At 40.9% G+C, this 12218-nt stretch overlaps 1 protein-coding gene across 2 annotated transcripts in view; it reads left to right on the forward strand.

Annotated features, from left to right (window-relative positions):
- Positions 1-1850, forward strand: part of AHRR (aryl hydrocarbon receptor repressor) — an 88236-nt gene extending 86386 nt beyond the window's left edge. For both annotated transcript variants that reach the window (XM_057423105.1, XM_057423106.1), the window contains one exon: positions 365-1850. In XM_057423105.1, coding sequence (XP_057279088.1) covers positions 365-1484 — 1120 coding nt within the window. In that variant the 3' untranslated portion in view covers positions 1485-1850. The remainder of the gene's footprint in view (positions 1-364) is intronic.
- Positions 1851-12218: the final 10368 nt, after the last annotated feature.

The raw sequence follows: 12218 nt of genomic DNA on the forward strand, positions 1-12218 counted from the left end.
TTGATTTTAAAGGAAGAACAAAAGTGTAAGGTAGTTACCATACTGTACTACAATATTTAAGGTCTTTGTGAACTATGTGCCTGAAATGGAAGAGTAAATTCATGTCAGAATTTCAATGAAATAGTGCCACAGAAAAGGTAGCTGTGCACACACTGAAATCCAGATGCATGCACACTCATTTTTTCCCTTGAACAAATGCAAAGGTTATAGGGACAAAAGTGTGAGAGTCCCGCATTAAGTTAACAACAAATATATTGCTTGTAAGGTATGTTGATCCACTCCATTTGTATACTAGAAAACATCCATGTAGAAACCTCTGATTGACCAATTTTTTTTTTTTTTTTTTTGTAACTGTTATTGAAAGGGAAGAAGATGAACAACTGAAGATACTAAGTGGTTTTGCCAGTTTGAAAGGAAACCTGGAGGGGCTTTCCTATAACAGCGCCATTGAAACTCTGGGCCAGTGGAAGCATCTTAACTGGACACCAGTAAAAAATGAACAAGATAATGTAAAAGTGAAGTTTGAGCCACATACAAACGGTGAGTGTTTTATGCAAGAGGAACCTCTCAGTTCCAACACATCAGTTTTAGGTGTTCAAAGCAACTGCACCACAAACAGTAGCTGGACTTTAAGAAACTCAAGCTCTTGTTCTATGAGCCAGCGAATGAACACATGTTCAAACAGGAGAGCTGGATCATTCTACAACAGAGACCAAAGCTTCTTAAACTTAGCATCAACTTGTCCTTCCCACTGGGGGAGCACAGAAAGCTGCCAGTCTTACTCAGGTGTACAACAACGTTGTGCGGAGAACTATGCAACGGACCATCTGAAAATGCAGAGACCATTCATATCCTCAGAGTCTTTCTATGACACAGCCTTTCCCTTGGAGATGCCTATCAAAACGGAATATGATTCTGATTCTGAAAACATTGCTGATAACTACCTGATCTCACAAAACCGAGCCTGGGTGGATGAGAACAGCTCAGTGAGAAAGCAGGTGTTTAGCTACCCCAATAGAGTACATCTCAAAACAGAACTGGACCTCTGCGAGCCAGCCTCACCTTGTCAGAAGCCAAGGCACTGCCTTTACACACCGCATAATTGGCAGTGCATTGTAGCAAATCATCCCAACAACCTAAACCTGAACAGATCTTGCAAGGGTTCACGTAGCAAGGAGGTGGCCCCGTTTTATGCTCAGAACTCCTCCGGGTGTTTGGAAAGCATGCCCGACCTGACACACACGGCTTGCTATGGCCACTTCTACAGCCCCAGCCCAGGAGAGGAGAAAGAGCAGAATAATGAGGGGTTTAAAATGCCGTGTGAATTTAAAAAACCCTGCTTGGTTCAAGCAATCAAGCGTGAACCCCTGGATTCTCCACCATTGTCCAGCAGTGGACAGAACAGAATACAAATGAGCTTCCCTGAAAATACATTAGCAGGTCCTGTGCCTCATAAAACCACTGAATGTACATTTTTACAATAGATTTTATAACTTTTGGAGTATTTATAATGTTAAAAGCATGAAGTTGTAGGTTCTCTTCCAGTTGGGTTAAATAATTTACTAAAATTAAAAGCCAGTGCAAAGATTTTGTGTGTGTGTGTGCGCATCTGTGTATGAGAAAAAACAGACACAGACACACACACATCATATACCCTGTACTGTCCTACTACCCTTCTCTTAGTGATCTTTGGAAAGAAAGAAAGATAAAACCTCAGGCACAGAAAAATAATCACTGCTCACTGCACAGGTATACATGCTAATTTGTCTTTTATCATCTCTCCTCTCATGTCTACAATTCATTGCCAAGGTCTAGCTATTTCTGTTTCCTGCCTTTGTTCATTTTTGTTTTCTGAAACATAAAATGTTTATGGTCTTCAGTGTGGCCAGTTTACCTTAGTGTTTTTTGTATTTTTAGTTTTTTGCTATTCTAGTAAGAAGCATCTTCTATACCTTTATCTCAGCATTAAACTAATGGCAACAGGATAGCATTAATTAAAACAAATTACTTTCATAAAATACATTAGAAATTATTTCACTTCAAACTGAAGTTCTTCCCAAGTTTCCTTCATAATACTGATGTTTTAGCAGCCATATTTTTCCATTCTAAAGCCATCAGCCTTTCATGTTGCTGTTCGAAAGACTGAACAATGGAATGTTACCCACTTCTGTGAGTTACCAATGCTGTAAAATGTACATGAGAAGAAAATATTTCCCCAATATTTATTGCTGTTATTTGTAACATTAACAAAGGAAATGCACTTTTTAATTTGATAGTATTTCTTTGATTGATAACAGCTTGTTAGATATTGTCACCTGGCATCAAAACCAAACACCACATTAAGATTACATATCTTATTTTCAAAAGCATCCTAGTTTCATTCTCAAAATAAAATCTTAATCTCTTAAACCAAGAGCTAACTGGAGGATGCATATGTTTCAAAAGCACAAAGTTTTTTTTCTGAAAACAGATCTGATGCTCTCCTTTGAACCCAGGCAGTAATGTATTTCCACCAAAAAAAAAAAAAAAAGAGTACAACTTCTGGTTTGGTTTTTATTGTTGTTGTAGTTTGACTCCTGCACTAACTTTTGTTTTAAAATTGCACTATGTCAACTTTATATCAACTTCACCTATATAAAAACCACATCATTTTTTAAAAAAGGCCAAAAAAATCCTTAGATGTATATGTGCTTTTTGAAAGAAACCCTATAATGAATGTTTTCTTTTCAAAATATTATAAATAATTACAATGTCTTCATTTCTGTACCTGCTAGTCACTAAAGGCATGGCTTTACATGCCAGAACAGTGGCATAAACTTCTCCCAAATGCTATAAATATGTGCGATAAGTGTAGTTTATGGGGAATGTTTCTGCACCTGGGAGGCTGCTCTTCTCCAGAACTATCTGTCGTCTCTGATAGAAATTATTGCCTGTATATTAGAGTTGACAGATGCAAAGTTTACATTCTTTGCATGTCAGTTAAGTGCTTGTGAACAATCATTTGATCTGAAATGCTGCACTTTACACTGAAATGGTACCTTTTGATGGTTGTCCTGCAGAAGACAGTATTCCCAGCAAAAAGACGAGAGTCCACAGTAAAGAGGGACAATAATATCTTACTTTAGCTCAAATTAATTCTGCCATAGTCCAGCTGACCATAACCAAGCCATGAAAACATACTTTTTTGTGTGTGTCTGAGGTAAATCAGTTTCCTGTTGGCTATGTGCTGCTTCTTACTTAAGATAGTCTTGATATCCTTGCTTTAATACTGCTGCCAGTGGGTGCAGTGCAACATCAGACATGTTCTGAAGTGAGACTACAATGGTGGAATTTACATGGCTCTCTGGTACACCGCTGTTCACATCATATCAATTCAAGCCAAACTGCAGAAATGCTTACAGGCAAGCAAACTGGCTACTCATGTACAGCAAGACTGCTGAAAAGCTGCTCATTTAATTCCATGCTTGGACTCACTGTCACACCCCTCTGAGAGAGAGTACCTGGGCCTGGTTTTGCACTACCTTGCACCTTTCTCTCATCATTTACATTGATGCAATGACTGTAAAACACTGTTGTCCTAATCTGGGCGTGCTGGTGCCATTTTGCACAATGTAAGTGTTTAAATCAGGTGCAGCTCTGTAGAGGACTGCACCACAGAATGCCTCATCTGTGCTTAGAAATACTTCCTGACGTGACTACAATGGGACATCTATACCAGCCAGATTTCTCTCTTCAGTGTGGAACAACATATATTAACAACAGAAGTTCTGTACAGATCATTCTGTTACAGAATGAAGGCTGTTTTGTTAACATAAATACCTACTTTAAGGCTTTCCTTTTCCTGATTTACTTCAGTTGGGATGATTTTTCTCATGTTTCCAACAAATACAGACATATTTTGCACATCTTAATTGATATTATAGAGGTAGATGAAGCTTCTGCATGTAAAAGAATCTAATTTAAGAGATGTAACAGCCTTCTTCTAGGAGGATGGATGAACGTGTGACTCAAAAGTGCGATGTCACCTTCTGACTCCCTACTGTGTAAATGCAGTCAGGTTTGCTTCCCTATTGTTCCATAAAGTCTGAACCCAAACACACTAATCCTGCACATCACATTAGAATTTGGCCCAGTTAATTTATGGCTGAGTAGTTATTCCAGGTCTCACATGAAAATATGTGGTATCAGTGGAATTCTTTATAAATTATCACACACATCCATCAGTCTCCTAAGAACTGTGCTTATAAAGTGATCAGCAGTTTATCCTCTTTTTGGACAACTGCTAACCACTGTCAATATGTTACTATGATAGTAAACAAAGATCAGTTCCTTCAGTCACTCGTGTTTAGCCCTTAATGAACTGGTATTTGTATCCCTCAAACACAGCCCAAAAGTCTGTTTTAAGAGCCTCCAAATGTATTTATTGTAACAACAATAAAAAAGTATTCTTGCAGAAGAAATTCCTAGTCAAACACTCAACCTGATAGGAACTTGGAGCATAGAGGCTCCAAGAAATGCCTTTCTTTTTCCAGTGTGTGCTTCTAACACCTGACTGATGACAGTATTCAAACTTCCTAAGCCATAAACACTCCAGAGGTTGAGACAGAATGAGCTAATGAATTCTTGTGTTCAGGGATATTTTTTGATATTCATCCATATTTTTTCTATATGGAAGGTGAGCAGTTCTAAAAGCTCTAAAAGAATGTGTCTCCCTCTGAGATGTTGCTCAGTCCACAGACAGCAGAGACTATTATCAATGCTAAAGCTGCTGAATAAGGTCTTGTCTATACTGCGACTGTGGCCTGATTCATCTGTCAGTGGACAGCTGTCGAGCGCCATATGAATGCTAGTCCAACTGAAGTACACCATTATAAGTACTATTTTTACCAAAAAACAACCTGATTTGAGCCAAGAGTAAACTTGTCCAGCAAAAAGAGTGGATTTTCCTGCTGCTTCTAAGGTTTGCTGAGGTGCAGTTACCAGTGGCTGAAACTGGGGAAGACCTCCACTGTAGATAACACTACCAAGCATTTATATTCACTTTAGACTCTCTGGATACCAAAGTAGAGCTTTGTTTTGAACATCTGAGTGAGGGCAGCAGTGTGCAAGAGGTAAGCTGGTTTCAGTTGGTCCTCAGTTTGGAGATCCAACTAGTGAAATGAAAGATCAAGGGGCTGTACCTATAGTCTCTGCAGGAAAGACTGACTTCCTACTCCTTGATTGTAATGCTGCAGTGCAAAGTATATGTCTATGGTTTAATCACCCTTCATTAGAACACAGTAATGTATTCTGAAAATCTTTAGAAATTAATCGATCGCCTCTGGGTGTCATAGGGAAATATGACATTTGTGCATCAGCCGCTTCAGTAAGCCTTTGGGTGCTCATCTTTTGACGTTATGGAGAGCAACAGGGCACATGCAATTCTGCACATTCCTAGTGCTTAAAATACTTAAATGAGAGGAAACAAGCCTGAGGCAAAGAATATTCTGTGGGATACGGTCAGCTTCTGCTGCCTGGAAGCCTTTCTTAACTTGTCATATTGAAGCCATACTAGAACTTAAGTAGTACAGACTCACTCAATATAGCTACTTCAGAAAAGCCATTGAATTGTCTTAACAGTGGGTGATGTTTTAATTGGAATAGTTAAAAACCCAACCTACCTACAAATACATACATTGCCTTAGGTAGTGGGAAAAAAGTTAACATACTTAATTGTTTCTCATCAGTGTGATATAACTAAAAACCACAATCTCAGAATGATGGTGGTATAGAGCTGTTGTTCTGTTGTTCTTGTCTTTTCTTTCTGCTTCCTTCTTCTCTTTCTCCCTACTGTCCTAGCATAAACATTCAAAAGGGAAAGACTCTTCTGATTATATTGAGACAAAAACTCTGAACCTAAACCAGACTGTAGAAAATTTCTCACTGGAAAAGGAATTTCTACCCGTAGAGTTTCTTCCTCTCTTTTAAATCTTGCAAAATCCTATGTGAAATCATGTGTCACAACTGAAGCAGACTTCTGCAATGTGGGTAGTGAGCAAAGAGATTCTGCAGGTGGTCATGCTCAGGTTATAGTCACAAGGCTTTTACCTAGCTGAAGGAGATTCAGATGGGGGGGGCTGCTGGTAGCTTATGTTCACAGACACTACCACCCTGACAAACACATCTTTGTTGTGTTTGAGCACACATGGCATGTGTTCTTCTCATTATAAATGCATTTCCCTATCATGCTATCAGAAATACCTCTGAACAAAGCATTTGTTCATATATATATATGTATACACAAATATACTAAACTCACAAAGTACTTTTGAAAGATACCCAAACATACAGAGACCCAAGGACTTGCCTGTGCTTAGACAAAGATTTCCTTTGGATAGAGGTTTAGGAGGGAAAGTAAAAAAATGGATTAAGACAGATTTTTGGGAGAAAGATAACCTTGATTGATATATTGCTGTCAAAGATTAATTATTCTGTGACTACAGCATGAATTCTCCACCCACCACTAATAACTCTGCTCTGAAACCATGTCCTTATTTTTGATGTAGAACTGAATTTGTAACTTTTCAGGCTGAAAATAATTTCTTAAAAACAAAGATTGCAGTAATTCAGTGCTAAGTTGTACTTCTCAATCAGACAAAACATCATTCTAGGAGGCATGAAGTGCTCCTGCTCCTTTCCTGGGGTTAGTCTTTAAAATTCTGACAAATTCAGCACCTGCATTAACACTCTCACTGCTGGTAATTGTAGCTCAGTTGTGCAGCTGGTGCTCTGACTGTGCAGTCTGAAGTTTCTTAGGATTTCCTTGATGCAATGGGGCTCCAGGGACAGCTGTGTAACAGCCAAAACTTCCAGTTTCACATTTTTACTAGTAGAATTATGGTATTCCAATGACTAATACAAAAATGTGGCAGAAGGTAATGGAAAGAACACCAGCTGCATAGTTAGCCTCGGTAATTGTATTTAACTAATTAGAGGCTATGCTAAAAAAGTCAGCTAAAGCACTGGTCTAGAGCTCCCTATTTTTGCACAGGAGGATGTCATAGGAATTATATCCCTGTGTCTTCCTTCTGAATCTCATGTTTTCTTTTGTTCATTTAAAATGTGAGATAAGAAGAGGCAAGCATCAACTGTTGTGTCTTTAAAAAATCTTGTCTGAGACCAAACTTCAAAAAGGCAAAAGTTATCTCAGTTCTCAGTAGCAGTATCCAGTTCTCTTATCATAAACATTAAGGTTCTTTCTCTTGGTAGTCAATAAACTTCTTTCTTCTGAAAGGGTCCTTCCTCGCATATCTTCCCTCCTGCACAGCTACTTAACAAAATCAAGGAACACTTTCTTCTTTAAAGGCAGTTGTGTCCATTAACAAAACTTCTCCTTCCTCTAGCTCAGTATGAAGCATTACTGCAATCCTCCATTACCCTCCTGCCATCCTTAATAAGACAGAGGTGTTCATTAACTACACAGAACTCCTACAACAGAAAATAGGTCGCTTTGCTGGTGAAACATCCTCTCTTAAGGAGACTGTACTGCCAAGAAACTCTGAGCTGACACCAACAGTTCAGTTCTGCAAGTACATATCATAGGATGGTTTGGGTTGGAAAGGACCTTAAGATCATCTAGCTCCAGCCCCCTGCCATGGGCAGGGATGCCTCCCACTAGACCGGGTTGGTCAAAGCCTCATCCAGCCTGGCCTTGAACACTGCGAGGGATGGGGCATTTACCACTTCTTTGGGCAATCTCTTCCAGTGCCTCACTGCCCTCACAGTAAAGAACTTCTTGCTTATACCTAACCTGAAATTCCCCTGCAGCCAAATTCTTTTGTGTTTAGCCATGGTCTTCCTTTCAAAAAGTCATTTTCTCCTTTTTTGCTTTTTGCAATTTTTTTCTACATGTGTTTATTCTTTCACTGTGCAATTGCACTTTTAATTTGTATTTTGTTTTAAGAAGGGTATGGAAGCATTACACAATATGTATACTGCGGTGTTTTCAATTAGCCCATTTTAAATTTTGAGATTAGAACCACAAAAAATTATCAAGCATTTTAATGTTACAGAAATGACCATGAAAAAAAATCATCATTCATCTTGAAAAGAGGCATAATCTACCATCAAACTCTAATAATCCTGCTTTAAAAATGCCATTCCCACTCTTCCTGAAGAAACACAGTGGAGGACATGGAGATCAAGCAGCGGTTTTGGCCTAACTCATATTGCATAATCCGCAAAATTCAGAGCACGTTTCTGGAGGGAACACCGCAACGACCTGAGCATTACTGAAAACGTATATACCAGTTTGTGCCCATTCCGCCTGCATTTAGGCAGGCGATTCACATGCTGGTTGCTTTGACAGCTCAAATACTGAGGCCGGCCGGTAGCGGGCAGGCACAGCCCCAGCCCCAAAGGCTGCCTTGGGGAAGGAAGTCAACCCAGCCACAGTTCACAGGAATACCTTCGGTAACATGTAACCTAACCATTATCGACTATGCTGCTTCATATACAAGTATAATAGACGTCCAGGTATATCACTAGCGGGCTATTAAAAAGCAGGCAGTAAATCGTGGATTCGGTATTTTGGCATTTTGTTTAAAACCAGTGCACTTTTCTGTTGATTAACTTTTTTTTTTGTTTTCGTGCTGTTTTCTCAGCCTGCTTTTAGAAGGAACTTCCAAGTGTATTTCTTAAATTATATTTTACATTTATTACCGGTCGGAAGTGTAAAGTCAAGACATTTTAAAATAAATATTTGCATTTAAATTAAAGCCGTTGCCGAGTGCGCTACCTGCCCCTTTCTCCGAACACCACCACCCCGCTGCCAACCCCTGCCTGCCTGTTGTACGGCGCTGCGATGCGGGGGGGGCGGCAGTTACTTTCCGGCCCGACAGGGGTCGCCAGGGAGCTGCCGGGGAGGGACGGGAGGGCTTCAGCTCCCTGCCGCGCGTGCTCGATGCTGGCTCCCCATTGGTGGAGGTGGGGAGCTTCTTTCCTATTGGCTACTTGCCTATCACCGGGGCGTGGCGTCTGTCTGTGCCGGGTTTCGGCTCCCGGTTTGCTGTGGAGCAGCGGAAGTGGGGGCAGTTAGTGTCTGCTCTTGGGTGCCACGGGGGTCGTGCTTGGTAGGGGTGCTGCTGGTACCGGCCCGGCTGGGGACGCGCCGGCAGGGCGGCGGCGGCGAGCCTCGGTGAGCCCTGCTTGATGGAGCAGGCTCCAGGGGGCAGTGGGTGGGAGCGCCGCTGAGGTACCGGCTGCCGCTGAGGTACCGGCTGCCGCTGAGGTACCGGCTGCCGCTGAGGTACCGGCTGCCGCTGAGGTACCGGCTGCCGCTGAGGTACCGGCTGCCGCTGAGGTACCGGCTGCCGCTGAGGTACCGGCTGCCGCTGAGGTACCGGCTGCCGCTGAGGTACCGGCTGCCGCTGAGGTACCGGCTGCCGCTGAGGTACCGGCTGCCGCTGAGGTACCGGCTGCCGCTGAGGTACCGGCTGCCGGGGAAGGCGGGAGCAGCGAGGGGTGTACGCGGCTGGAGAGCGGTGCACTGTGGTGGCCGGCCTCTCTGTGAAACCTCTGCAGAAGGCTTAAGGATATAAAGGAGTCCTCGTGATAAAAGGTGATCCAAAGCGTTTCTAGATGAAGCCGACTTAATTCACCCAACTAAAGCTTCCCTTGTGTCCCCAGTTGTTTGCTGAAAAGTACCGTATAAGCGAGAGCTGGCTTCATATTGGCATTGTTTTCTCATTGTATGCAGTGAACCAGTTTTGCAGGACGAACACTGACTGAAGAAGTTAAGCCAGAAGATCGTAAACTGGAATCTGAGAAAAAAAAAAAATATTTTACTGTGAAGTGAGTGTGTTTCTTGGTAACTTTTCAGAATGCATGCTGAAGTGCAGGCCTGAGGTATTAATGTCCATGCTCTCAGACATACAGACCTAACTGTGTGCCAGACTTGTAAGTTGAGTCATTAATGTGGAGAATAATGTGGTTGATCCTGGAAGAGCTACTTGTCTTAGGATCTTGTGAATTCAGTTCGTTCTTGAGCAGTCACAGGTGCGATATAATGGTCCTTAATTATAACCTTTCAAATCTCTGTGAAGTGTTTCTTGTGACTATAAAGGCTCATGTATCTATGAAGGCTACAGCTCTGGGTCAGAACATGTTAAATTTCTCAGTCATGTTTGGGCAGTGATTTTTTTTTTCTGGTCCTCTAAATTTCTGGGACAATATCTCAAGAGAATAGACAATATTAACATATATTAGTCATTGCTTTTTTTTTTTAACTAAAGATAGTAAGAAATAATTGTAGATCTGTACTGTCTTCCATTAATTATTTTGGTGTATGTGTGTCTGTGGATCTTAATGAAATGCAAATGTCTTACTCTATTGTTTTTCTGGTCCCTTTTATGTAACAATGAACAGAGTTGCAGTTGCTCTAGGGCATAATTTTGTTTCTGTTCCTTTGTAGTCACTATATGATCACCACTTTATGTTGGCTTTCCAGCCTGGAGAAGTTTAGAAAACTAAGAATCTAGAAGGTGGTGGTAGGCGGGGAGGGGAGGGTGGGCTTTTAGATTTGTACCACCTGGTATGTTTAAATGTATTTAAGTACCATTTGGACAGGTTTGCACACTATTTCTTGTCACTTTAGTGGTATGCTATTTTCACACAAATTGTACTGTTTCAGCAAAAGAAGACTTTGAGAATTATGCTGTAGAAACAGATGTCTTTTCAGTTCTTATAACTCGCTAACTACAGAGTATCTATAGCATAACTGAAGATTTTTCAATTTGTCTTTTTGGGTTTGTAAGGTTCCACGTATGAGTTCTATAAGTCTTCAGTCACACTATGGTGGTGCAAAGCATAGAAAGGTAACCTTTTTCAATTAAAAAAATGTGTATGCAAATTTAATAATCTGTCATTCTTGTGAAGTTCAGTAATTGATTTGACATGGTTTCAAGTGCATATTTAATTTACTGGTACATCTGTAACAGTAATTTGCTTGAAAGTTCCCAAGAAAAAGATGAGGTGGAAATCTCACAACTACGTAACTAACAACCATACCTAAAGGTAAATGTGTGTTAATTGTGAAATTAACACTTGAATTACATGGGAGTCATAGATGATGAAAGAATGCATACTTGTGGTTTTGGATACCATTAGTAAAAGTATTGTTCTGTTTCCCAGGTCTACATAAGTTGCCTGTACTAAAAACTAAAACTAGCTTACTTGTTACTTTGGTTGTAACATCAATTCAGATTTCTTGCAGGAGTTTACATATGCTTAGCTACCAAGTCATAAGGTTCTGTTTGTTTGTGCCTCATTAGCAAGTTCATGATTTACTACCTTGTTCTGTGCTTAAATTATTAGAGTTTTGTGAGAATGTATTTGGAAATGGGGCTTTTATAAATGTTGTTTGACTGAACTAGTGATTGGGTCATGATTATTTTCTTTTTTAAAATTCCACGTTCTCAGTCTGTAAAGTTGAGACATACTCAGTTGTCTGTACTTTCCTTGTAATTAGTGTTACTGTCTGGTATTGTTGTGGAACTGAAGTGTCTGCTGTAATTGTAGAATGAAGGAATCACAGAATGGTTTGGATTGGAAGGGACCCTAAAGATCATCCAGTTCCAACTGCCCTGCCATGGGCTGGGCCGCTTTCCACTAGACCAGGTTGCTCAAAGCCCCATCTAGCTCTTACAGGGATGAATCATCCACAGCTTCTCTGGGCAACCTATTCCAGTGCCCCACCACCTTCACAGTACAAGATTTCTTTGGTATATCTAATCTAAATCTGCCCTCTTTCAGTTTAAAACAATTCCCCATTGTCTTACCACTACCTGCCCTTGTAAGAAATCCCTCTCCAGCTTTCTTGTAGGCTCCCTTTAGGTACTGGAAGGCTGCTATAGAGTCTCTCCAGAGCCTTCTTTTCTCCAGGCTGAACAAGCCCAACTCACTCAGCCTGTTGTGGAGACATAGGAGAGGTGCTCCAGCCTTCTGATCATCTTTGTGGCCCTCCTCTGGACTTGCTAGAACAAGACGGTCTATGCTCTTCTTGTGATGGGGGCCCCAGAGCTGAATGGAACATGGAAGAGTAACTGTAATACTGTATTTCTCTCAGTTGTAGATGAGGGGCTTCCTTAATTTAAGACAGATTAATAGTATTTTGTTACCTGTTTGCTGATGTCTTTAATAGCATTGACTCCTATTTGAGTCAGTGGCTCCACTTTCTCCAA

The sequence above is a fragment of the Pezoporus wallicus genome, unplaced genomic scaffold (assembly GCF_028554395.1).
Source record: "Pezoporus wallicus isolate ANWC-B61680 ecotype Strahan unplaced genomic scaffold, APGP_CSIRO_Pwel_v1 contig_749, whole genome shotgun sequence".
Taxonomy (NCBI): domain Eukaryota; kingdom Metazoa; phylum Chordata; class Aves; order Psittaciformes; family Psittacidae; genus Pezoporus; species Pezoporus wallicus.